The sequence below is a fragment of the Falco peregrinus genome, chromosome 5 (assembly GCF_023634155.1).
Source record: "Falco peregrinus isolate bFalPer1 chromosome 5, bFalPer1.pri, whole genome shotgun sequence".
NCBI classification, from domain to species: Eukaryota; Metazoa; Chordata; class Aves; order Falconiformes; family Falconidae; genus Falco; species Falco peregrinus.
In genome coordinates this window covers 92,839,215-92,866,790 of record NC_073725.1, presented here as the reverse complement: position 1 = coordinate 92,866,790, position 27,576 = coordinate 92,839,215, and the positions used below count along the sequence as shown (strand labels likewise).

Here is a 27,576-nt window from a genome sequence, read left to right as displayed (position 1 = left end):
CTTAATCAGGACTTTACTCTTGCTGTTTCCCAAACTCAGTGCTGTCATCATTATGATTACTGGTGTACAATATATGCTCTTTTGTGTTTTTCACCCTGTAAAATTTTTTTCTTAGTAGTTTGGGAAGTTCCTCTTTATTTGCAATTTAATCTCAGGATAAGAGGGATATATTGCACTGAGATTATCTCTGTGTGGGATGATCAGAGTAACACGTTTGACTTGATATTTTTTGGCCCTTTGTTCACTAGAAGCAGGTCTTTCAGTCACCTCAAATAATAAAGCTATCATTCTGGTTGGAGCACATGTATGTATCTATAATACTTAATAGGGAGAAAAATCCATGGGGAAAAAGCAATTTACTTTGAATGTTTGCATATGCAGATTTCAGATGCATAGAACTGTTGAGTCCACTTGGTCTCTCTGATCTCTTAATTTTTTATGCACTTCATTATTTTCCGTAATTGTTGTCTCAAGATGCTCCCTGCATGCAACCAGCCTCTGCAAGGAACAACTCTCATATTCTAGGTCTCAGTCTTTCTCAAGTTGATTCTGCATGAGAATGGACATCTCAAACCTTTAAGACTTTGGAGTTTGACTTTCTACTTTTCTGTAGAGAGCCTCTTTGACAGATTGGCGTTAAGGGGCCAAAATGAGTCATTTAGGATCAAGTCAGAAACTGTTAAGTATTTGGTTACAGTTGCATTTTCACAATTTGGGAAGTGTGGTGAAAGTGCAGTTCTGTGTTGATCCAAAGTGTGCTAAGATCAGAGCAGTGGTGACAGGTGCATCTCAACTATTTTCTTTATTTTGTGGGATTTGAATGGACCCTGTGGGGTTTTTGTCGATGTGTATTCACAGGAAGCTCTGTCCTGGCATTCCCTATTGAAATCTCTTGGGTTCACTTGTCCATTTCACCTCCTTCCTGGTAGAACAGGAGGAGGTTAGTTCGATCCCTTGACTTACCTTATGTTTATGACAGGTGAGCAGGAGGGTATATTTATGCCTTCCTTTCTCCTGGGAGTCAATTTTTATTGTGGCAGTTATTATTTCTGCCTTTTCTTAATACTTGAGGGGTCATAGGGTCAGTGCCCAGTTTGCATAGTTGTCATATTTTCCTGTTCTCTACCCTTCATATAAACACATTTGCACTGTTATTTAAATCTGTCCAAGAGGCAATAATTGTTCTAAGGCTGTCTCTCACCTAACTAGAATATGGGCTGTTCTGTCTGCACCTCAAGGAGGGGACATAAAGATGATGCAGTATACAGGAGCAATTACTTATTTATTGTCCCACCTATCCAGGAGCATAGCTCTGGGCAACACTAAAAATTAGCTGCATGCTTCTTAGAAAGATTTGGCATAAGTTGGCATTTGGGGAATGTCTTCTGCTGAAGTGGCCACTCGGATTAAATACTGCAAATAAATGACTTTGGTTTTGCTAACAAGGATGTAAGTAATTGCAAGGGAATAGAACCTCACTTTACTTCTCCTTTCTTTGTAGCCTTGTGGATGATCGGTGTGTTGTACAGCCAGAAGCAGGTGATCTTAACAACCCACCCAAAAAATTCAGAGGTAAGTTTATTAGACAGCTCATTAGCCTTCTGGTTAGAAGTCGTCCTTTGTTTTGTGCAATTGTGTAACTATTTTGGACCTCCATGCTTTCTGTAGAATATTTTAATGTCCTCTTCTTCCGTGAAGGGCAGCTCGCGAGGAGAGAAGTAAATATGTGAGTGTGAATGTCTGTGTTAAGTGGGTTGCGGGACTTCAAAAGAATGCTTTGTGGGGGGAGTGGAAAGGGGGCTGCCAATTGAGGTTGGCTTTTCGATCTGATCTGTCCAAACTCACAGGGTCCCTGTAAGTTTCATTTCTTTTTCTCCATCGTATCATACATGCCATTTAGTTGCTCACTACCAAAGACACTACCTGTCTCAGAGGAAAATGAAAAGGAGCAAATGTTTGTAATAGCTGTTGTTATTTGACTTCATTCGATGCTAACTACGCTTGACTTTGCTTTCATTGTGCCAGGAAAACTATGCTTGTTGATAAGCAATTAATGCCCACTTTGCACAGTTTGGCTAGAGCTGATTTGTTTAAGAAACATCTCAAACAGGAAGAGAAGTGCTAACTGGAATTTTGTTTGGGAAAACCTTCTTAATTTTTTTTTTCACCCCTTGGTTGCATCTTTTACTGAAAGGATAGCTCAGCAGCATATTCGAAAAATTTAGTCTACCTTTTATTGCTGTTCTTGGATGTAGCAGCAACTGTTTGTCTTGTTTCTTTGTTGGATGAGTCTTGTTTCCTTGGTTGTGCTTTGCCTTTATCAGGGGCTCAGAATTACCATAATTCTGTTCAGGTTTGGCCAGAACTGCAGGGGGTTCCCTTTCAAAATCGTATACCTTCTGTATTGCTAGTTTTCTTTGCTGGGTTTTTTGGGGGGGGAGTTTGTGTGGGTTTTTTTGCATGACATGAAGATGTCTCATATAATGAAACTCACTTTTTAGGATATTGTTTAAGTCTGTGAGTTCTTGTTGATTTTTCTCCCTTTTCACTGGAAAACTAAACAGCTAATGATTCAAATACTGAAGAGGCAACCTGGGGAAGTTTTTGTATTTGATGTTAAGCTCTCCAGAAAAAGAACAATGGTGTTACGTGAACTAGAGCCCTGACTCTAGGCATTTATTGATGCTGAAATTATAAAAAAATAATAAAGCCAGATTTGACTGAGACTGCGGATGTAGAAGGAGGGGGGCGGGGTGAGCACGAGAAAAGAATGAGAAAAAGGCAATTCTTGCTAGCACAGTTTAGGAACTGCAAGTACAGAGACACATTTGTCTGACATAAAACATTGTGGTTAGACATTGTAAATGTTCTCATATTACTTATAATTTATACATGGCAAACAAATGGTGTGAACCTGTTCCAACCTTTGTAGTTACTTCAATGAAGGTTTTATGGGGAAGTTGATGCTTGATGGTAAATGGCAACAAAAGTCAGAAAACTTTAGCAAGCATTTTATAAACATGCTTTATGAGTGTAGTCTAAGATAAAATGCTTTCCATGATAAATATGTTCAGAAGTAATGATGAAGTACCATCTTCAACACGTAGGGAAAATACCCCTTTTTTTTACAAAGCAAAGGTACCCAGAGGCTGGTCTGGGGTGTTGTGTGGGGGAAGTCTCTGGTAAGGTCAGGAACTACAGCCCTGTCTCTGCAGTCTTGCTTGGTGTTTTTATGACACCTTGCAAAAATACTTCCCTTGCAAACGGAACGCAAAGTCTTCCCTAAGGTGCATTTATCCAAACAATGTAATTTATATCTGGGATATAAAGCAACCATGGGCATCTGGTGAGTGTAATTCAGTAATCCCAGTATTTAGATGTGTTATACTTGAGATATAGTCTTCATTGCCGTCAGCAGTGTCACAGGTACAGCAGACCAGTAGCACAACATTACTTTTGTACAGTAGCAGCATGGGGCGGGAAATGGTGTGAAAATGTTCTAGTAGCCAGTTAACTTTATAGGTGGTGCCACGTTTGTTCAATGATTTTGTATAGTCCATACTAGTCGTGGCAGGTGGTAGGATCTCTGCAGGTTGAGGCCTGAGAAGTGTGATCTTAGTTTGAATTCAAATACATGTAGGACACTGGCACTGGTAGCTGAGAAGTAACTTTTGAAAAACTCATTAGGGCAGGACCAAAATTAATCATACATAAGTGACTTACGTTATAGCTTTACACAGTACTGGAAAAACGCCTCTGTGCTATAACCTCTTTTATAATCTGTGTGTGAACCGTCTTTCAAAAGAGCTATTCCTTAAGGTGTCCAGATGCAGGTCAGTCAAATCTGAAGTCACCTTCTGGGAGGAGCACAGAGTGTGACTTTGTGGCCAGTTTTGAGGATCTCACTTTGGGTAGTATTTTTAAGAAATGTAATTGTAAGCTTCTCTGAGCAGATCTGTCTTCTGTGGGCAGATGTAAAACAGTTGTAAATAAAATTTTCATGCCTAATCAAAGTGGTGAGAGATATCTAGAAGCAAAATTCACTGCTTAGATATGCATACGTGACTCCAAGAAAATGCAGTGTGAAAGTAAAGCATATATATCCAGTGGCAGAATTAATCGATCCTGCTTTTTTCTTAGCAATGGGTGTTTCAGGTTTTAAAAAGGCCTGTTGCCTAGGCTACACTTAATCAGTTGCATCTCGTGGCAGCAGCAAGGCCCTGGTCTAGAGGGTGGTGATTTTTCATTGCTCTCTCTGCTTTAGATCCTTGAAATAGAGCAGAACTGCAGTGCACGAAGTGATGGTGTGTATGCACCGTCCTTCCTGGAGAGAGCTCCTCTCATACGGAAGGCAGTTGACAGTAATACTTAGCTGTGAGTATATGCTGTCACTAAATGCTGATAACCTGCTTGTGGTGAGAAAATAGTCCCTGTCTGAGGAACATGTTCCTAAAAGCAAGCACTTTGTAGCTGAAACAGAGTTGGGTTTTGGTGCTACTATGTCCTTCTAAAAATGTTGGCTTCAAGTTGTTCTAAGGAAAATTCAGTGAGGGGAGCTTGATGTACGTTTGGATGAACTGGGCTGAGCAGGATGATTTGCAGCAGTGCAACTGTAGTTGGAGATGGGAGCGATAGAGCCTTTCAGTCTGCTTGGAGGAAAACGTACAGAGGTATCCTGAGGACACGAGGGCTTGCTTTGTTGACAAAAGTTGTGGAAAAAGTAGGCTGACAGATTAATCTGGTGGTGGTGGAGCCCTGAAAGGGTTGAAATGCAAGAGGAAGCTGAGAGTAAGATGGGATAGTGTTCAGGTAAGATTTGCAGTGTGGCATGAAATTATGAAAGAGACATTAAGAAAGAAAACACACACACACAAAAAAATAAAATCAGGTTTTTTCCATCTAATATACCTTCTGAAGTGCCGGAGTTGGAAAAAACTCTTAAGGAAGGTATTTGTCGAGCACCCTCATAGTTACTATGAGTGGTTTTATTTCACATGTTAAATGCTCTGGTGCCTCTAGGTCCTTAAAATAATGGTTTGATTGCTTAAAGATAGGAAGGTTGGGTTGGGGTTTTTTCCCCCTTTTCCCATCCCAATCAGAAGTGGATAGCACCGGAAGTTCGTAATCTGAAGTGGATGGTAATTACTGTCTGTGAGATCTCAGTGTATTTTATTTAATTGTATTTTGTTCTGGCTTTCTGAATCCACTTTACATGTGGTGGTTTTGGGGTAGGTGGGTGGGTTGTTGTTTTGGGGTTTTTTTGTCAAGTACAATGTTTCTCTGGCCCTTCACCTTTTCAGCTCCAACTAATCCAAAAGTCCTCGAAAACTGCCTTGCAAAACATAAATACTTAAAGAGTACATTCATTAGAGTGTTTCTTTTTAAAAATGTTAAATGCAAGGATTCTTGCGAAAGAGTATTTTACTTAACTGGTCTGAATATACTGTGTACAGATGAGATTCCTGGAAAAAATCCTAGTTGTATGAGTCTCCAAAAAAAGAAAGAGTGTGACAGTTCCTTGGTTATCTGCACTGCTTTGAACAAAAAAAGACATTTTCTGTTTGTGGTTTGGGGTTTTTTTTGGTTTTTTTTTAAGCAGGAATCACTGCTCTAATTGCCGTCTTTGTGCATCTGAATAGTGGCTATAAATGAACATCCTTTTAATATGCATGGTTTTATGTGGAAAGTATGAACTACAGCTGACCCTCTAGCTAGGCTAAAAGCACCAGTGCTTCATTCGTACTTAAACGCACAGGGACGGATAGCTGTTCTGCAAATTAAAGTCAGACCTAGCAATAGTGGCAAAGCTGAAGCAGAGCCCAAGGCTGGTAATTTTGCGCTTTAGCTGCTGCTTCTGTGCTCTGTTAGTTGGTATATGCCTTTGCAGAGGTTTTATTTGGGTTCATTTAGTATTGAAACATAGGGCTGAGCTAAGCCAAATGTGTTTGCTTAATGCAAGACACTGCTACTACACCAAAACAGTCTGACAGCCTTCTCAGGAAATTCCTTACAGCTCTTTATTTGGGATGCAGATCTGGCTGCCAGGGATCCAGAAGCTTTGCAATAGCTGCATGAAGCGCAGGGCGAGAGGGCACTTACTGGGTTAATTTGTCCAGCAGCTACCGCCTTCCAGAACATTGTTTTAGTAGTTGCTGGGCAACACTCTTTTTTTGGCAAGATGTTCAAAGAATGAACCCATATCTTAGACTTAAAATACCCTCATGGTGAAGCAGAAGATGAGTAGTTCAAATTCTGTTTGTTCTTTTGATCCCAATCCATACTGTATGCTCTTTCTGAATATTGCCTTTGCAAAGCATCTGATCTGGCTCCTCCAGTGGTGGTAGGGGCTGGCACTGAGGGGCTCAGCCTCTGAACTACAGGTTCATCTTCAGTAGAAGAAATTACCTGGGCACTACAACAAAGCTCTAATATAAAAATATACATGTATGAAAAAATATATATATCTTCACACCCCAGTTCTTTTGATGGATTTGTCTTAAATTTGCACTGTGCTTGGCATTGATGAAAGTCAGCATGCTTCTCCATTACAGAAATGTTTTGAGTTGTGTTTTGTTTCTCGTAGCTTTGCTGTTGATGATCTGAAGCCTATACACTACTGCTCTGTTTAATATGAAGAAAACATATGTAATACTGATAGAGGCTATGGAGTTATGTTGCATGCATATGGGATTATTTAGCCTTATTTAGCTAATGCAAGCTTGTTTATAGTTTGGCTTTAGAACTGAGATAAAGGGAATTTTCAGTTGAAGGGTCACATACATAGTTTTCCCAAACACTTCAGCATATTAAAAAACAGACTAAACCAAATACCTAGATACCTCTGCCTGTTAGTTTTTGAAATCTATTAGCAGCATATAAGAGTGCACTTTCTAGGTAGTAAAGCCTTTAGGTTTCAAGTGTTCAGCTTCAGGTAAGCGTGTAACCTCAAATTCTGCTGCTCTCCGTATGCTCTCCGTGCATACTTCTTCAAATCTACCCTGGTGGAAGCAATTATGTTGGCTTAGATTGCCTGTTAAACTGTCAGGTGAAATAGTCCGAGTTGTATGACTTTCTGCTACGTTAGATGGCTTCGAGTGGGTATTTTGCAGAGGGTTGAGGGCATATGCCTGGAATGATGGTGAGAAGGAGGGGTGATAGACCTGGGCTGCATGGCCAAGTTTAGGCTCCATTGTCTCTTTGAACATGGGGTTTCTAGTGCTGCTGAAATGTTCGGGTATATTAATTATTAATGTGCCTAGATTTCCTTAAGGAATATTTAAACTAATGTCTAAATATGGCTTCTTTCACCCTGATAACTATGTATTTGTGGATAAAATAGCAGGATTCATTTTTCATGCAGGAGGCAGAACTTTTGAGAGTATCTGAGTGCTAAGTTGAAAGCTTAGCACAGTGGTCTTGAAGAGAAATACATTGCTTGCACTAGAAAAGTGACTCCTTTTCAGGTTTTGAGATGTTGAAGACAGATTAACATGCACGTACTGAATACCTAAAGAAGGAATCGGGGCAACAATAGTAAATACCTACTCAGCTAACTTCTCTGGTTCATGGCCAAAAACCATAAAAGGAAAAAATTAGACTGCTTAGCCCCTTTTCAAAAAGAGTACTATATGATGATTTAGTGTAAAATCAAAAATTTCTGGGTTGGTATGATGGAAGAGAAAAATTATAAAATCCAGTCTAATGCTTATATTTTTTTAATTAAAATAGAAGCATTGCTTGTTTTGAGTGGGAAAAATCTTTCAATCTTGCTGAATTAGTATATAGTTAAAAAAAAATCTAAAATACATTTTCACTGCCTTGATGAGGAATCCTTTAGGTATGAATCTCAGTATTTATAGAACTGTACTAGAAAACTGCCAACTCCTAGTACGCATTTGAATTTGATGCCCTTTATATGATGAAGAAATACTGAGCACTGTTGCTAAAATGTAAATCTTTAGCCCACTGCATCCTACATACAAGCAGATGTTAGAGACAATTGTCACTGTGGCAGCATTTAGGTATTTCAGAAAACCTGAAAAGTGACAAGTGTTGCATTTTTGTACAGACAAATGTGCTTTGTATCTGCTAAAGCTTGGAAAACCCTGTGAGAGAGGGAGTAGTCTTAAAGGTCTTTTCCAACCTAAATGATTCTGTGATTCCAACCAGGAGCTGATGTACCGCTGAGGTGAGCCCACCGACGCGGGTCAGGCGGTAGGCAATGCGTGCTACCTTCCCCGCTAGCCCCTGGGGCTTCAGAGTAGCATTGTGAACACCTCATCTCCAGATGTTTTTAAACACAGGTTTTGTGGTAGTGCCAGGCTCATCAGTGATAATTATTGACATGGCTTGCTGTATTAGCAAGCAGAGGTGGTAGTGGAGCTTTCCCATTAGGAGCGCAGCTAGGGAATAGGTTACACTCTAACTTGTGTAGCTGCTGTGTCCTGTAATGTATTTAAAGAAGCGAAAGTAGCTTGCATTGCTTTGAACTCCAATAGTGATTGGGTGCAGGAATCCAAGGGAAGTGCGTTTTTTGGTCACGGAGAGCAAATTGGAAAGCTGTTTTTATTTAGTTTGCTGTATATACTGCAGTGTGGTTCCTTACTGGCCTGTTAAATAAGACAAGTTATAGTCCAGTTGGTAGCTACGTCTGTGGAAGCACCAGGACATCCTAAAGACATCCCAACTCCTTGGTGCCAATGTGCCTTGCTGAAGTAGTGAATCAGTGACTAAGTAATTAGTGGTTTAATTGAGGTGGTTTAGCGTGGTTTTTTTCCCGTGTCCTAGAGATAGGGTACCAAGACCATAACGGGAAATGTCTGTATGGCACAGATTACAAGAGGGTCTGTTTAACTTGGTGTGAAGTTGTGGATGCTGAGGAGGAGGAGCTGGGTCTGTTTGGAATACAAGGCTCAGGCTGTGAAGATTGGCTGGGTTGCGTTTTGCCTGCTGGGTCTGTACTGAGAGTACTGCGGTCAAACAGCTGTCTGCCAACTTCTGGTTTTAAAGTGCTTTCATCTTAGGTGTTTTGCATCTAGATGAAGGCCGAGCTAAGCTCCTTTGAAAAGGAGAGTGGCTATTAATATGCATAACTGGAACGCTCTATGAAAAGCACAATCTGTTGGTTAAGGTACTGCAGAGGAATGAGGGGGGGATTTAATTGAACTCCTAGTGTGAAGTTTTATGATCTGTGCACTTGGTTTGCCCATCTGAAAAATGTGGTTAGCAGTTCTGTACTGATGAGACGTTCTGTGCTGGATGACAGGGGAATTGCACTGGTGCAGTGACAGTGTCCTAAAAATGAAAAAATAAGCAAAGGGCTGGTTTGAATGTTCATTCCTTCTGACTAGCTCTCGCAGGTCTGAGCTTTTTTGCTGTGGAAGGTTCAGGGTATTTCAGGTAGGATCGCCAAATCGAGGGATTGCCAAAAAGCAGTGCTTAGCTATTAAGTAGAACAGTACTGTTAATAAACCTAGCCCCAACCTTGTAGACAAAAGAATACTGTGGCTTTGTTGCCATAGTTTCAGTGCAAAATCTGACCTTAGCTACAATAACATTCGGTTAGAAAGAACTAGCTAATCAGTTTTCTAAAATTAGTGTGTTCCCTAGTACATAAGCCAGTATGAACAGGATATTTAATGAAATATTATACTTAGTCACAAGAGCCCAAGGGAGTGAAATGCCTTGATGAATTGTGGGGGTGGGGCGACATTGGTGCATATCTTTTAATATAGCAAAGTTATTAAAATTTGTGGCTTGCTTAATATTTAGGGTAGCTGAACTGTTGTGTTCTGTGCACTCAATCTACTTTGCTCTGTTCCTTTTAAAAGCTCTGAGTCTGTTCTGTGAGCTAGGAAGACTGAGATTCCAGTGAGTCTCATCAATACTAAGTACTTGCAGAGGACCTTCAAATAAACTTCAGAGCTAGTGTGTGCTTTTTGTTAGCACAGCCTGAGTGCTTTGCAGATGAAGGAATCTTAGTTGTATAGAAGGATGCAAATACTGAAGCAGATGGGTAAGTCATGAAGTTTGTTGGGAAAAACAACCTGTGTGTGAGGGAAGCAGTCTCACAGGTATTAGGTACTTAAGCTTTTTACCAGTAGTCTAAAGTATTGAGAAACTGAAGGGCGAGATTCAGAGAGACTGGTTGGTAAGGCCTGCTGTGTAAAATACTGCTGTCAGTCCAGAACATCTATCTGACTTGCAAGTGCATTTGTTATGCCTGAGGCTCGCTGACCTAGCTGTGGGTGAGGTTTTACCAACTGTGGTAACGCAGAGTCAAAGATTATTTCTTGGCAATATGGGGACTGTGATAAATTACCACTTTTTTATGTGCAGGTCGGTTATTTGGGTATTAATATAAGAAAAATGTGTAATATGCAAATGTGGGGCAGGAGGCCAGGTGAGCTGTCTGTTATTCATTGCTGTTTGAAATTTTAAGTTCTCATTCAGCCCGCTCAGTGTTTCTGCCTGGCTGAACTGTATTGCCCACGTAGCTTTCTGGAGTCGCCAATGTGCTACATTTTTCTTGCTGTAGGTCTTGGGTGGTAGTTTGCAGCTCAGGAAGTTGGACTGCTGTTTCTGCAAGTCTGACATAGAGGACTGTGCTAATGAAACAGCTTTGCCTGTGTCTTGTTAGCAGTGCAGAGATGAGAGCCTCTGTCATCCAGGTCTCCATCCCAGCTTGCCTGCTGTATAACGCAGTGATGAGCACTGTTCCCTTACTGCTTGGTGCTCGAGAGAGACCAGATACCTGGGAGGATTATTCAGATGAGGAATATCGAAAGCATCTGAATGATGCTTATCAGTTTGGTGATGGCTTTTGTTATTTGGTAGCCAATGTGAGTTACTAAATGAATCGTCAGCCTTTCTGATGGCGCTTTGCAGATAAGGTTATGCCTCTAATTAGTCAAAACCAGCTGTAATTCACTTAATGCTTTTCCCAAGGCTTAGCTTTGGACTGTCCTGGATGTGTAGAAGCCCAAACGTTTGGTAACAAATGCATTGGAGTTTGATACAGGAAAACGTTTTTCTCCTTTCATGTGCTGACACTTGCGTAGCTGAGCTGTCAAGCAGATCCTCTTGGCTCTCTGGGTTTTGCTTCTGCGGCATGTAGCTTATGATTTCTGATACAGCGCACAGTCACGGGAAGGTGTGATCTATATTCTTGGATCTTCCAATTCAGATTTGGATTAGCATGTTCATGCTTCAGGGTTTCCATTTTTCTGCCTTGTAAACCCAGCTGCCTTCCCCCGTAAACTACAGGAGACCATACCTTTGGCAGAGAGGTACAAAGGATATTCTCTGCTTTTTTTCACTTTTCTGTGACCAGATTTGCTTTCCTCTTACCCCCCTTTGATGTGGTTTGAACACGATGTGTTTGATTTTTCAGAAGGAGCAGATGAGTGCCTTGTGACACTCCTGAGGATTTCATCTGTTGAACTCTTCAGAGTGTTCTATAGAATCTCACTTCTGCATTGCTTTTAGGACAGAGTGAAGTTCTGTGCTGCTTGTAATAGCAGTAAGTTATACTTAAAGCTTCAATTAGTTTACCTAAAAAACAAGGCCTTATGTTGTGAAAGGACATACAGGTCAAAAATATGGTCAATTTAAGTTATTTACTGAAGAAGACAAGAGATGAATGTGCTAAATACCCATACCGAGGAGATCTTACAGGTACTGTGTGCAAGTGCCACATTAAGTCATTACTCAAAGAGGAACCCAGCCTCAACCCAGAAGTTAAATCATTTCACTGTTCATTTTCTGGGTAGCCTACTCTTCACTGAGCAAGAGTCCTGACTAAAGTGGTGGTATCTCCTCGGCTGTAAGCTCAGGGAGGTACTGCTGTAAGTCCTTCTGTTTGAGAGCAGTCGGAATTAAGATGGTGAGGCTGCCAGCACAGCCAGCCATAAAAATGTGCTGTTACGAGAGGCAGACCTTGCCAGTTGTCTGTAGTGAGCGGTCTGTGACACTCTCATCTTCCTCCATTCCCACATTGCTGCTGAAAATTGAATACCCTGTCTCCTGGTTGCAGAATTTGGATTCATTTTTCAAGATGTAGTACTTGATGTGTCAACACCTGAGTGTGATTTCTCTTCTTCGGTTATTGATGCATTAATAGCACCTCCAGCTGAGTTATTCACATTGCTGGGTGGAGATCAAGGTGCCAGTGCTAATCTGTCTAGTTCCTTGTGACTCGGGACCTGTCTGTATAAAAATCTCCAGTCTTTCCTGCAGTTCTTTAAAGTTTGTTTTGATCCGAATGCCAGCAAACAAGGGAGTTGTTGGTGAAGGTTCTTGATTCTGAACGCTGCATTGCATTTTCTGCGATCCAGAAACTAATATTCTGCTTTGAGGTCAGTCTTGAAAAGCACCTGCTGGTTATTTAAGAATAAACTGGAAGATACAGGTTTGCTTCCTTGCTGGACAGCTGATCTGCTGGGGCAGGGAGCTGCAGAAATCTCAGATGAGCATTTAGTTGGCCCCTAACAAGTGCAACCAATATAAGGAAGCCTTGTGATTCTCACCTACAAGAAGTATTGTTTGTAAACATACATATGGTGACTTATCTCATTTGCTTAAAAACCCAAAATATTGACATATGTAGGAGGCTGTTCCTTGTGCACTGTGCTTGTCTTCTACACTTCTGACTTTGTGGTCGTAGCAAAGGGCAAAATGCGTGCTGTGTTTGGTGTAATTTTGTGGAAACTCAAGTGGAGGCTTTCTGCCAGTTGGTAACGGGCAGTGGAGCCGTTTGTGCCTCTGCGTTCAGCTGGTCTGGATGCAGCCTGGCAGAGATGCTGAGAAACCTGAGATCGGTAGCTCTTAATAAATACTGTTTCCTTGCTGTGAAAGTCAAAGCATTTAGGTTGGCATGTCTCGTGAATGTTTCAAACACTAGAATAGCCATTACAGATTGACTGACACTAAATGCAGTGTGCCTTGGAAATGTTATTCTAATGAACAACCTATTATTCAGTCAAGTAAGAGAGTTACTTATGTGTTAGGACTAACACTTCCTTCATACCTAATTTGTGAAAATAATCAGTGCCGAGTTCTCTGTGTTGGCAGTTTTCATCTGTTTTGATTATATAATATACAGAAGTTCAATGAAAAGGGAAGTCCTTGTATTTTGGTTGAAGACTCTCTTGTAGCTCTGTCATATTTGCAGCATAAGAAATCGCCTCCAAGCTTTACCGACAGCAGAGGAACCGTGACGTTGCTAGAAGAGAGTGCTACAGGATCCTCTCCTGCTTTAACTAAAAGAAATTATCTCCTGGTCAGATTTTATTAAGGATACAGAAAACCTTGCTATGCAAAAGCAATCTGGTAGCGCTTACACCTTGTTATTTAGTGAATGTCAGGCCTTTTATTCATTGAGGTTAAAAATTATACAAGGAAAAAATAAACACAGAACTTGTAGGCATGAGGAAGTGAGAGAGCTGGATAAGGGAGCAGCCCTCCTGAAAAGGAAAAAATCTTAGCTGTATCTACAGAAATCCTTTCCTTCTCTTCAGAGCGGCACATGATCTCTAGCCGGCACCAATTAACTTTAAACAGCCACAGAAGGCAGTGGGTTTAGGCTGATGGTGGCCTGGCAGACTCTGGGACCAGGCTGGGGGCTTGGTACAGAAGGTTTGGTTTGTGTTGGGTGTTCAAGTCCACAGCTGCTCTGTATGCCCTAAATCTGCATTTTATTTTTGGAGAAACAAGAATAAATCTCAGTATTATTAGAATGTAACTGGTACGTATGTAGAAAGAGCAAAAGTTTAGTCCCCACTCTGCAAACCTCCATAGTGAAAGTTTTAGAGGCTGGTGATGCTGGGATACTGAACATGGCCAGAGGGAGGACCGAGCAGGATGGTTACTGCAGTGTTTCAAAACACTTCCCAAAAGCAAAGGTTGCAGTACTGATTCAGCAAATGCTCCATCAGTCCAGCCTGGAAGTTTGGATTAATCTGTGCAAAGGCTTCACTTCAAAGAAAGGCTGAAGAACCAAGTGGTGGATTTGGGCTTTTGCTTGCTCACAAATGGCTTCAGCACAGACAGGGACGGCTTTCTCAACCACAGCTGATTTATGTTAATTTGACTAATTTAACTAGATGTTCTTGTCAAAAGCATCCCAGTGCCTTTGACTTCTCGTCATGTCTTAACATCAGTATTAAGCAAAGGCACTTCTGGCGCATACACATACATGGAACTTTTCTGGGGTTTGTGTTGACTTAGTTCTGTCCTTCAAAAGCACATTTTCCATACTGATTAAAAAGCAAATAATATATCCCATATTCATGTCATCTCAACAAAAGCTGTGAAGAATGGGAGGTACTGTACTGTAAGAATAACTCAGTTACCACATTTTCCTGATAAACGAAAATTGTGTTTTCGCTGGTTGCTCTAGGAGCATTTAGCTCTGGAGATGTGATGGTAACTGCATGCCCTGCGTGCGCTCGGCACTGACCAACACACGGGAGAACAGTCTTTCCCTGCTGCATAGTATGTACTCTCTAAACAGGAATGGCAGCACCCCGTGAGCTAATGTCTTAGCGATTGGAAGGTAAAGTTTGAAGGCAATATAGATTTTGCAGATAATTCGTGGTTATCATTGACAAGTTTTAAAATAAGCTAAGAATTTATATCCTCCCACTCCTTGTCAGGCAGATGGCCTTGGTCATGGAGAATGACAATGAGGAGAAAATTCTTCAAATATGATCTACAAGATTTAATTCCAAATATATTTTTTTCCATATGCAGTCAGTCATGTGCTTAAAGGTTTTGTGTTTTGTGAAGATCTGGGAAACTTGACATGATAATTCTGCACTGAGTTCAGAATTTGTCTCTGAAGAGAGCTCTTCAGGCTTCAACAGATTGTCTTAGTCTCCTTACTGATTCTTGCACACATGTGTATATATATACACAAATAAAAATTGCAAGAGAAGGTAGTACGCTATAGGTGATTTTATATTTAATTGTAGTAGCTTATGTTATGAATATCCACTAATATTTCATATTACCTTCTTCTAATCTTAATATTATGGTTGACATTTAATTTCTAATTTTTACCCTATGCAAAAAATAGGGATTTTTATATTTATTTGTTTTTAGTGTTTAGCTGAAGTCACCTTGTAAGGTTAGCAGCTGTCACAGTTTTTTAATTTTTTTCAGTCTTCACCATGCTGGGTGCTACACAGTAGTTTTCAGGACCTTCAAGGCACATGGGTAGCAGAGAAAACCATAAAGGGAGCAAATGTAATGAGTGCTTTGCCTTTACAACATGTTTGATGGAGGAGAAACCCTGCAGCTGTGTTGAGGCTAAATTCATTTCATCCTGTGTTAAAGGGGTGCCACTGTTGGCTTGTGCTGCCTCTGCACCCCCAGCCAGCACCTGTTAGATTGGAAGCAGGAGGGCTGGGGGTGAGCACAAGAGAGAGGAGAGCCCTTCACAGGCTTTGGAGAATATGGCCAGTCCGTATGGAATTCTTACTCTTTATGTTGGTGAGAGTAACTGAATGTACGGAATAAAACTGGAGAAAATATTTTATTCTCGTAACATCTCCAGGAGTCCTTTATTGAAAGGAACATGAAAACATGGAAGTTATTTGTTTTCTGAAATGCAAAAGGAAAAAGAAACCCCAACAAAAAACATGGAGAAAACTAGAAGTTCTTGGGGGAAAAAAACTTTAGGAAAAAAAAGTGGTGGTTCTTTTCAGTTACTTTCAGGGGGAGAGGATTTCTGTTTGCAGAAACGTCTTTCTTTCAGCTTTCTGTTTTAAAGGTTTCATAACTGATAGCTTGCATACGTCTGTGCTGTATTGAGGATCTTTGTGATCCTTTGCTGAGGTTTGTTCTTGCCTAAAATGTAGCTGGTGGTAACTGGGGAAGAGACCGAATGGAGCTGTCTTTCTCCTGCAAAATTAATTCAGTCTTCCTGTACCTTGTTTTCCCTTCAGGTATTCCCAATATTTACATTATCTGCTTTCCTATCATAGTTTCTCTGTGCAGAGATTACTGGATTTGTTTGTCTGCTCTGTGTTTTTGTAAGTATAGTGACCCTGGTCATTGCTTTGACAGCCCTGCTGCTACCAGAGCTGTAAAACCACAATTGGAAGTAGTGGGGAGGGGGTGCCAATTGCAGGGTTTGAAGGGGGAAGGGGAAAAAAAAACCCAGATCTTGAGGTTTTACTAAAACTTCAGATTAGTCACAGAAGACCCTTGCCACAGACAGCTTTGCTCGTTTCGTGTGCAAGTGTGTTGAGTCAGTTGAGAGTCTGAGACACTGCTGTCTGAGATCCCAGTGAACTAGTCTGAAGAGCAATGTGGTATTTGTGCAGGGTTTAAATTATGACTAGTAGGGTATTAAAAGTTAAACATTCTGTTGGGAACTAGACGTCAAAGTACTCAAAAAAAAAAAGGGGGGGGGGCGGAAACAGTGTCAGGAAAATGAGTTGTTGCGGCCTTAAACTTAAGTCGGTTATTTTAAAAGAAAAAACTTTAAGAGAAAAACTTCTATCCTTCAGAGATTTTGAAGTGCCTGTCACTTAATGTTCCTTCCTTTGAGTCGTGGTTAAAGGCTCATTTCAGAAAACCACAATGACTCAGCTACTTTGAATATCTGCTCTGTTAGCATGTGGCTCATGTTAGAAGCCCCAAGATTTTCTCCCACCTCCAAAGACAGTTCTTATTGGTGGATACTTTATTGGCAGTATCTTTTGCCCTATGCTAATTTTAAACGTACTTTAAATATTTAGATTTTTAAAGAAGTGTAAAGGCATAGTACCCTGATATTGGTAAGTAAAAAGGAGAACATTTGTTTATAAATATTTATTATTTTGCAGATGCAAAGGTAAGTTTATATAGATCTTCCCACACACACACACATTTGAAAGTGACTGCTCCAGAAAGAGTGCTGCCTGATGTTTATTGCAGTGTAGTGCTGGATTATGCCCATCTCTTTGGAAGGACTGAAAAACGTTCCTTGGATATTTTTTGGATTGCGTCAGTTAACTTGAAGAAATGAACAGCTCTTCCTACAGAGCTTTGGCTTCTGCAGAACTCTGTGCTGGTCAGACAGCTTCTTCGGAATGGTCCAGGGACATCCTCACATGCATCAATAACAATACAACATCTTGTCTTTCTGGTTGTGTTCTCAGATAAATTTTTCTGTGGTCCTCTGTACTGCACTAGGTGATTGTGAGGACGAGATCTGCCTTGTTCTGTGTTTCATGTCCTCAAGTTCTGTGCTTGGGAATGGTGTGGGTGGCTTCGAGAGAGTTGGTTCTGGACAGAGCTCTTGCAAAATCAGTTGGGTGGCCTGGTGAGAGATGTTTCTAAACACGAAGGGTATTTTTGAGCAAAACCTGTATAAATACACATAAAACAGAACTGGTAGGTTGTACAGGAAGGAACTGTGGGAATCTGTTCTTCAGTGTGGTAGGGCTGCAATATGTATCTTTGTCCTTGTTCGGTGGACAGAAGATTGAGGGTGGTAGGAGGAATAGGTGATGGCGACCAGATATTTGTGATGGTTTAGAAAAGTAAGGTGTTTAATGGAATAAACTTCCCATAAGATGTAGTGATCGACAGGACGACTTCTTTAATAGCCTGAGATTGAGCTTCAGCAGGCAGCGTTCTGTGTGGGTTTTCCGTGCTTGCAAGTCTGTGGCACAACCAGCTGTCAGGTTGGGCTTTTTAGATTCATATGGAGCTAGTCCAACCTCTTGATTAAAATTTATGCAACTGACTGAATTGCTGAAGTGGACATCTTGCTTTGCAATGATTCTTGATTACTAGCATCATGCTGGTGCTAGATCTGAGGACACAGAAATAATCTCTTATTCATTTTTCTCTGTGTTTCCCTGTTGGTACACAGAAGTGTTGCCATGGAGGAGAGCGTGGGGTGGGAGTAGGCAGGAACCAGCTGCTTTAGGGCCACGCTGGGAGGAAGACTGGGGGAGGATAATGCATGAAGTCTGCTCTTGCGAACAATCCTAGGAACTTCTTGCTGTCAAATGTTCTGTGCATTTGTTATGGAAGAGCTTTGAAGGCACATAGGGAAGGGTGGGTCTTTTAAAGACAGGAAATGGGCTTTCTCTGTGCTGCCTGGGAGGGAACAGGTTACGGAGCTGACATGCATGGTGGACTTCATGGGCCTTTGTTTTCAGTCAGGAGTCCCTTGGCAATCTTGTGCGCCTTTACACGTTGTTTAAACAAGTACTGCTTTTTAATGATGTGGTCCTTCAAGGATGTGCAGTACAACTTCATTACCTTTTTAAAAGTGCTCTGCAAATTTTTAATCTAGACGGCACAGTAAGTTTGCTGATAATTAAGTAACGCTTCTTTAGCTGGAATGTGCTTGTGAGCAGGCCAAATGGGTTTTTTGCATGTCTGTATTAACATTTGTTTGTCTCTTCTCATGAGGTCAGGTGTTCCTGCAGTTTGCTTTGGGTAGCTGCATGCAGTTGGAGGCTAAGATTTACCATAGTGTTGGAAGCCTTTTCCTGGTGCTCGTATCCCCAAGCAGCAAATGGGTAGTGCAGGACTGGGTGTCATGGTGGAATGACACGAGGTACCATTATTGCAACTGGAAAACCCCTTCTCCTTCCTTCTGTCTGTGTTATCATCTTGTAATTGTAATGCAGTGGTCAGTCATGGGGATGATGGAGTACGGGTTTGGTAAAAAAAGTGCTTCTCAACTGTTCCCATGTGTTAGGAAGCAGAAATCCGGAGTACCAAGAGACAAAGGAAATTAGCATAATCATTCTTCTAACATGCTTGGCATCTCTGTCAGTGTTGTTATCATTTTGACCCATTTTTGTTACTGTTTTCCAATGTTTTCTGAAATGTTTTCATCATAGAACTATTAGACTTTAAAAATGGAGACTGTGGGGATGGCTTCTTCCATCAGATTTCATTAGAATAGAGAAAAAGGGTGTTCTGTTGTTGAATCGAAGGAGCCATCCTTGCTACATCACAGTGGGTATATCAGCAATCTCAGTTTAAATCTTTCTAGTTTAAAAAAAAAAAAAGATTTGTGTACATAACAAACATATGGCTTTAAGGCTTCTATTCAGCAGTTATTTGGATGTATTTAGTAAAAGTGCCACGTGGGGATGTTTGACAAGAAAAACTTGTTCTCTGGAATAAGGTTGGGGTTTATGAAGTTAATTCATATTCCACAAAGCAGCTCTCAAGTGAAGGCTAAAAGCTTTCTGATTTTAGCGGTCATTTGTGTCCCCAGTTGTGGGCTGTCTGAGAGTGTGGGCTATCTGATGACAATTTTCAAGACGTGTTATTGTAAAGAAGTGGAGATAATGTGCATGAAAATTATAATATTTGGCAATGTTAGTGCAAGTTCAGGGATGGAATAAAAAAACTCCTCTGTTATATCCTTACTCTGGCAGCACGTATGCTGTGAGCTACCATCATGCTTCCAGCCTCAGTATTTCCTTTTAAAAAAAAATGTGATTACTCTCTCAATGTTATAGAAGCGTTTTGGCTCAGAAACTTGCTGCTATACAGTGCACGATTCTCTGATGCTTTCCTTGAGCAGCTCATCTGTTTCTCTTCACATATTGAGGCTTTGTAATGTTTTTAACTGTACTTTAAATGGCTTCACCTTGTAAAAGCCTTCAAAGTTTTTTGAATGACCAAGAGGGGAATACTGCATTGTGGAAGCACTCCTGTGCTGCCATACCGTAGGAGGATGCAAGGCACTAATGACCACTTAAGGTCTTTAATAGTTCTGTGTTTCTGTAACAGTCAAAGATCATGGAAATATAATTCACTGCATACAAGTTTGTACCAATATCTTGTGGTTAAGTCTTATAATCCTTCTTTCTTAAAAAAGTTTTTAAATTAACTTAATGTGTATTAATGTTAGTACTCTGATCTTTAGTAAGAAAATAATGGATTTGTGCCTGATAATATCTAATGTGCGGTTTGTGTATTTGAATGGAAAAGTAGCAGGCTTTCTTAATATTGAAGGTGAAAGGCATGCTTGATATCTTGATTTTCACTTTATAAAAATCCAGATGCACGGCAGACAGCTAAATTTAAACCACTGCTTCTAGTGACTTCCTTTTCATACTGTGAGTGACTTAGTAAAATTGAAAGTCAGTGAGGAAAGTCCCAAGTGCTCATCCAGATCTAAAAGCTCAGGAAATTACAGATAATCAACTTTTCACATCTTTGTCACTTTAACGTCATGTACATATCCTCAGGTGTTCTGAGGGGAGTTTTTGTTCTACTTCTTTCAGTTATCTTTGAATAAGGTCCAGGTATTTAATCAGTACAGTTGGCACTTTCTATGATTAAGCCTTTGGATAGCATCAGTGTCTGGGTTTCATTTAAGATGTGCTGCAGTAGTCTGTATTTCTGAACTCCCAGGCAGAATCCATTTTTTGAGTATCTCTAATATCAAGAATACTTGCAGTTCATCTTCCATGACTTGTGTCTAGTTTATCTTATGAGAGTCAGGTGTTAAAATCATTGCAGGTAAAAATTAGCCCTGGGGTCTACAGATGAGTAACGTAGTCAAGTGCTACCTCTTATTACCTATAAACCTCTAATTTTCCTCTGAAGTCATAAATCTAGAAAGCATTGTTACAGAGCTGCTCCGCGGGAGAGCTGGCGTGGGGTGGTGCATGGAATGCTCTTGTAGCTGTTGGTGCCAAGGGCCATTGGTTAGTGGTTGGAAACAGCAACTGGCACTGTAACAGGTGAATGACATTGTTCAGATGTCACTGTTGATGTCATTTTTCTGTTAAATTTATGGTGGAGCAGGAGAGGGCTGCAGTAATTTTTAAAACACTCCATCATGTCTGTGAAACCAGTAGGTCCTGCCTCTGGAGGTGTTATTTGGTCCATGGGACCAAATTTGAATGGGGATGCCTTGGCCGTGAACCCCTATTTCAGGCTGTCCCAGCATCTCCCCAGCAAAGGCTTTCATCTGCCTGTGCTGTGCTTCCATTCCGCTCTGCAGACCAACAGTTGCAAATCAGTATTATCAAAACTATTGGATATAATCCGGGTTTTTTTAGTTGTTTCTGAATGCTAGGATTTTGTGTAGAAAAGGAAAATTAATCTGAAACCTGGTTAAATTAATCTGAATCCTGAAAATCAGGGCATAAACCTGACGTAGATCTGGAAGTAGAGGCTGGACCACCTAATGCAACCAGAACACAGTTCTAATACAATTATGATACAAATAATAATTGGTGGAAAAAAAGACAGTGATTGAAACAAATGAAGGAAGAGAAGGGACAGGAGCAGGCAATGTTAAAAGAGCTTCAGTGCGTTTTTTTGAACTGTGAATGTCATTGCTGCTTTGAGGCTACTGGCAAAAGTGGTATTTGTGATCCAAGACCACTGTCTTTGCTGGCTCTGTACGGGTATGAGTGGGGGCTATGTTCAGACAGTGATGCAGATGGTGTTATTTAATAGCTCTCACCAGCCCATCCGTCACATTTGAATCCTGCTTTCTTCCACACTGATTGATGTGTTATCATTATGTCAATTAGACATCTTGAAAGGTGGCTTAAAACATGGAAAATACCTAATTATTGTTCTTTTTTGGAAAAGGAAACTTTAAAAATGTGTGTAGCACTAGGTGGTTCGAATACGTGTATTTTCTCTATATTTTTCAGAAACACATACAGGTAGGGATGTATGTTGTCGTGGCAATGGCTGTGCCTTGAGGGTGAGATGGTAATATATGGGCCGCCTTGGTGCTTCTGTTGGCAATGTGAATGCCTTGGTGCATTGCTGTTGTGGTTCCAGGACTTTGTTACAGTTCCTTCACAAGAATCAGTTAAAGGCTGGGAATATGGATGAGTCTTAGTGTTAAGGAAGAACTTGATTAGTGCTGTAGTGATAGTTAGGTAAAGGTTTAAGCATCACTTTTCCCCCCTTGATTATGCATTGCTGTGAAGGCCTTCCAGCTGTGACTGTCAGATGCCACACTGATGTACAGATTTGCTCATCTTTTGCAGCTGGCAGGAGAGGGGACTGAAATGAATGGATCTGTTGATTCACGCACACTGTGAGAAGGCAACAGTTAATAGGCTTTGAAATTCAGTGGCTGGTGAATATTGTTCTTGAAGGTAAATTGGCTTAGGTGCAAGCAGCATTCAGGATTGAAGGCACAGGTGGATGCTACTTGGTAGAGTGCTGGTGTGAGGGCTGTGGGGAGGGGGTGCAAATCACAAAGCCAAGTACTGCAAAAGCAGAACACCTGAGAGCGTGGGGCCGGGGAGCTCCTTCTTTGGCTGGTGCAGTGGCTCTGATGGAGAGATAAGAAGCCTTGAGGTCCATCGCTTGCACATTCTTACTGTGGTATTGGCATAACAGGGTTTTTTTGGTTGCTTTTTGTTTCAAGGGTTTTTGTCTCAAGGGAAAGAAGGCAGGCGTTGTCATGTGAAATTACAGCACTTCTGCACAAACTTCTTGGTCTGTTTGTTTAACACTTGGACAAGAAGTTAAAGAAGTGAAAATGATGGTTTCCTTTACAGGTATGTTTTAACTCCTTGATTTATTATATGAAGTTTTGTTGTTCCTGTCACAGGCTCTTACAACTTATTCTCCAGAGACAGAATCAGTTGTGATAAACTGAGGAGTCCTAGAAGCTGCTATGTCCATTGGAAAATAGACACCGAGTTAACACAGAGTGTTTGTTTCTGCAAGAGGCTTACTCTTGGAGCCTGTATGAAACATCCCTTAGTATTTTCTTCAGCAACTCCACTGTTGTGCTTGTCCTCATCTAGTAGCACACTGGCAGCTTTGTATGGCAGGGTGAAATGTGTGTCAGTCCAGCATCCACAGTGCGTTTTTAGGATCTGGATTTTTGTTTTTGCATGCTCGCTGCACTCAGGTGCTGAGCACTTCAGGTGTTGATAAGTGCCCCACCAGCGTCTCCTTCCAGACATAATATATGGTGATTCTGTTGCCTATTTAGAGTGATGGCATTGCATTGCAAAAAAACAAAAAAAAGAAAAAACAACCACCAACCCCAAACTCCAGTAAGAATGTGCTGTCGGCTCCTGCCGGCTGGGATAAATGCCTTCAGGCCTTTCCTGGCAGGCTCTGCTTCCGCTCATGGTCGCTGAACATTTGTTCTTCCCATTTGCAATCCGGTCCAGTGAAGCTGGCGTGTTCACATGTCTGTTCTCCAGCTGTCTGGCTGTGTGAGTGCACGGGGCTGTGCTGCCTTGGCTTCCAGCTCTCGTGCCTTATTTGGTAACACAGTGCTCTTAAGCTGTGCCTGGAAGGGGCTGTTTTACTAGTTTAGGGACTATTTTCCACTTTAATTTTTGATCTCTAAAGCTATAGATTGCGTTTCAGCAGCAGTGCTGGCATAGCTTAACTCTTCAGCGCTGTCAAACTCGAATATTGCGCTTTAGAAGTGCATGAAGTGTTTTATTCCCTGCTGTAGCACACTGGCGTGCTGCTGCAGACAATCTCAGCAGAGGCAATATATGGCAGCGCTTGTGTTTACAGCACATACATATACCTTGTCTGCATAATTTGCTTCTTAAAATGATAACCAGAGTGTGATCTTCAGTGCTAAGACCGCGTTACAGAGGACTCAGCCAAATTTTAATTAGCTGCATGATTTGTTGGAGTCTTTTGTGCACTGTTCCTGAGAGGGGAAGTGGCGTACAGCGATGGAGTGAGCTTGGACAGATTGAGTAGCATCATTCGATAGGCTTCAGCAAGAGCATCTCTGGTCCCCTGCCAAAAGGATGGTGACTGTTTAAAGTAGTGAGAGGGCCTCAGTAAGTGAGGTGAAAGACTCGAGCCAAGCCTAGGAAAAGAAAGCAAGGAACAAAGCTTTCAGGCTCAGAAAACAGATGTGGATGCTGGTGCTTTACTTGGTTTGCCTGGGAGCACAGCACAGTTCAGCAGCATGACTGTGAACATGAGAGCAGTTGCTCTCTTCAACTCCAGGGTGGTATTTCCTATAATTAAGGCAGGTCTGGGTTTTTCTGCAATTATCTTTGCTTTGCTGAGGTCTTCCAGTAGTGCTGCTCAAGTCCATCTATAGCTGGTTTACTGGAAGTCTGAACATCTGCGGCAGCACATGCCTTATAGATGCTGTCTGCTACTGCCAGTGTGGCACTAGGTGTCTGTTCCCACGCCGCTGCAAACTGGTTTTCACAGCTGGCTGTCCTCTGCAGGCTCCACAGGGAAGAAGGCTTGAGAATTCACTCAGAATTACCTTGAAAACTGAAGAAATGACCTGAAAAACAGCGTCGCAGTTCAGTGGGGGCATATGTCAAAGACTGCACTTTAGTTGGCTGCATCCGGGGAGGAGGAGGAGGATGGGCATATGCGGCAGTGCGGTAGGGAAGGATCCGGGGACTGCAGGAATCACAGTTTGAATAGGAGTCATTGGTGCTGTGCTGTTACAAAAAGTGCAATTGCTGCCTTGGAATATATAAAAAGAAGCATTGCCAAAAGACATAGTAATTATTTTTTTCCAATTTTACTTCCTGGCAGAGCCTCAAGCAAAGTATCTTGTTTAGCACTGCACCTCATACTTCCAGAAAGATATAAGCCAACTAGAGAAAATCCAGAGGAGGGTAATGGTCAGGATCAAGACCAATGAGTCTTGCCTCTCAGTAGCTGTGGGACAGGGACAGAGGAGCCTGGGGATACTGTGGGAAGAGAGAGAAGTTCTGTTCTGCATGCCCATGTAGATAGGGAAACAAGTCACGGGCTTAAATTGTAAAAATAAATAGGTTACGTACAGAAATAGTGGAGTGCCGGAATAGATGACTTGAGGAGTTATGTCAGGAATGGAGCAGGCATAGTTAATTCTGCTGCTCGGAGGGAGGGATGAACCAAATAAGCTTGCTAAGGGTCTGCCAGTCCTGTGAACCTGCGGCACTGGCGATTCTGCAGAAGGCAGCAGGGCCAGAGTTTGGGATGATGGCACTCAGTGCACAAGGAAAGAAACAAACAAGCATTTCAGGCAAGGCATCCCAAGTGCTTGATTGGTGTAAGAAAAAATAAAGCATTGAATTTGGTTTTGATATTTCTTGAGTTCTCCCACCTAGACTTCAGTAATACTACCATGTATTTAACCTCCCTATATCTTCTTCTTTTTTGGCAATGTGGGTTTTCTTTAAATCAAGTGCATTTAAAAGCTGAAAATTGAACCGCTGAAAAATTTGCCTTTTGTTTTGCGTGATGCGGTGGTGGCTCGTTTCTTATCACATGCACGCAAAACATTCTTAAATAGAAATGGCTTTTATTATGCTGTTCAATTCTGTCAGCTCCACCGAATAGCACAACCGTATTCTTTCCATACTGCTCAACATTGATGCTTTCAGAGGGTGTTTGAAATTTGATCTTTCTTGTTCTTCCTGTGCTCGGACTGTCCGAGCGTTCCCAGCCTCCTGCCCCCGCTTCCTGACCTGTTCTGAGCAGGAACTTCGTTCCGGAAAAGCAGGAACAAGTGAAAAAGCAAATGTGAAAATTAAATCCAAGGGCCATACGGTCAAAATAAAATGAAATGGGGCCAGCAGATGAGTACGCTTTGGTTTACTGCCGGGGTAAAATGCTACTGAGGTAGACTGAAAAGACCTGAAGATTTTGAGGAAGAATATTCCAGGGTTCATGTTCTGAGACTTGTGTTTTAGTGCCTTGCAGGGAGATCTGTCATGGAAACTATTAGCAGGAAGATAGGGGATGGCTTCCTGATTTAAGACTACAGCTCTCAAGGCTGCAACAAAGGCTAAAGCCCCACAAAAGTTTACTTTAAAATGCTTCTGCAACTGTTATGCATATTTTATTATTTTTTTTTTACTGTATTCCCTTCATATAAAATAAAAACACTTCTCCTTGTAGCATGTAAAACTTGATTTTCAGTACTTGTAGGAGGGAGAAAGAGTTGGCCTTTGGACTTGCCTCTTGCAAAGGTTTGCCTCCAGTCCAGGATTTCTTTTCATGCTGGACCAGAGGCGGAGATGAGCTAAGACACTAAAAACTCTCACTGAAATGAGTAGCTTTATTGAGATCCTGTGTTAGTTCGAATTAATGTGTACAGTTGTGAACTCTTCTCTTGAAGGTTGGGGTTTTTTCTTCTCTTTTTTTCCTCTCTTTTCAACATTCAGAGGGTTTTTCTGGCTTGTATTTGTTACTAGCCAGGAGCCATGACTTCTAAATGTTCTTGAGATTATATTTAAGTAGCTTCTCTTGGTCTGAGTTACCCTTTGTGTCCATAAATCGGACATGTTCCTTAATGCTTTCAAGGGATACCTGGTGCATTCATTCACTGTCCTTAACAGCTTTCTCTGAGGCAACACAGCGTCGTTTTTGTCTTCCTAGATCTCTTGTAGTCATGTGTATCGCCCATCCAGGGACATGTTATCCATTGTGATGCCGCTCAGCGACAAGGAGGCTGCCAGTTTTCCTGCTTTCTTTAACCTGACACCATAGATGTCAACTGGTATATGTTTTAGATAAATGCATCTCTGTTATTTTTCTTCCTACGTGTTGTTCTCCCTTCTGACTTGTATGTTTTCACGAAGCATCTTCACTCAGCGCTGCTCGTACCAGAGATCAAAAACGCATCTGGTCTTTCCTGCAAATGTTTCTTTTTGGAACTGCCTGTATATCCAGTGTCTAAATATTTCTCTCTTTTCGAGTAGCAGTTTTATTTCTGAAGGAGACCAAAGAGGTTACATGTAGATATAAAACAAACACTGATGTATTCTGAATGTTTCGGTACCTAAGATGTTTACTCAAAGGTGCATTTCTCATGTTAGTCTTTTGGTAGTGTTTTGGGCACTTCTGCTACCATTGTGATCTTGAGGGATTTAGAGGGTGTTGGCTTGCAGTGTTCTGAGTTGTCTGGGCTTTGTTTCCTAATTCACCCTGAGACATGGCAGTGTGTCCAGAGCCTCAAGAGGTAATTTTCCCTGCAGGTAAGGAGCCATGTGTTTGCTCTTTCTCATTGGGATAAGGTTACCTTGCCCAGTTTTCATTGCCTTACCCCACGGTAAATTTCAGTACATCTAAAATGCTGCATTTGTTATTGCAAAGTTATTAAAAATGTTGTGTGGAGTCATATGCTAATGCATACGTTCAAAAAGCCATTGCTTTTTAATTAATGTTGTGTTAATGAATACTGTTGATGTAGTAGGCATTGATATTCAGTGTCCAGCTCTCAGGTATATAATTTTTCACTCTCAAATCACTGTTGCAGTCTTCTCCCTTTGTTTGGTTTGATACATGAGCTCTAAGTTAATAACAATTACATTATTTCCTATGTTGTTACAGCTTGAAAAAACGAAGTAGCGATTTCCATTGGTAGAACTGTGCATAAATGAGTACAATGGCAAGAGGGTGGTTACCCTCATGTCTTGTAGATATGAACTGAGGGTGGTTATTTTAACATAAAAATTAGAATATATTTAGATACTAAATCATGTAAGCTCTCCATTTAAAATGTTGGTTGCAAGGGTGACTTTCCTCCTTTATTCTGCTTTAAAAAGAAAAGCATTGAAAGCCCTTGAAACAGGCAAGATGCAGAAGGGGAGGTAACAGACTTCACAGCAGCAGAAACCTCTAATATAT

General features: G+C 41.2%; 1 protein-coding gene across 14 annotated transcripts in view; it reads left to right on the top strand.

The window, feature by feature from the left end:
• Positions 1 to 27,576, top strand: part of ITPR1 (inositol 1,4,5-trisphosphate receptor type 1) — a 183,644-nt gene that overhangs the window by 22,426 nt on the left and 133,642 nt on the right. For all 14 annotated transcript variants that reach the window (XM_055806271.1, XM_055806270.1, XM_055806274.1 and 11 more), the window contains one exon: positions 1,502 to 1,572. In XM_055806271.1, coding sequence (XP_055662246.1) covers positions 1,502 to 1,572 — 71 coding nt within the window. The remainder of the gene's footprint in view (positions 1 to 1,501; positions 1,573 to 27,576) is intronic.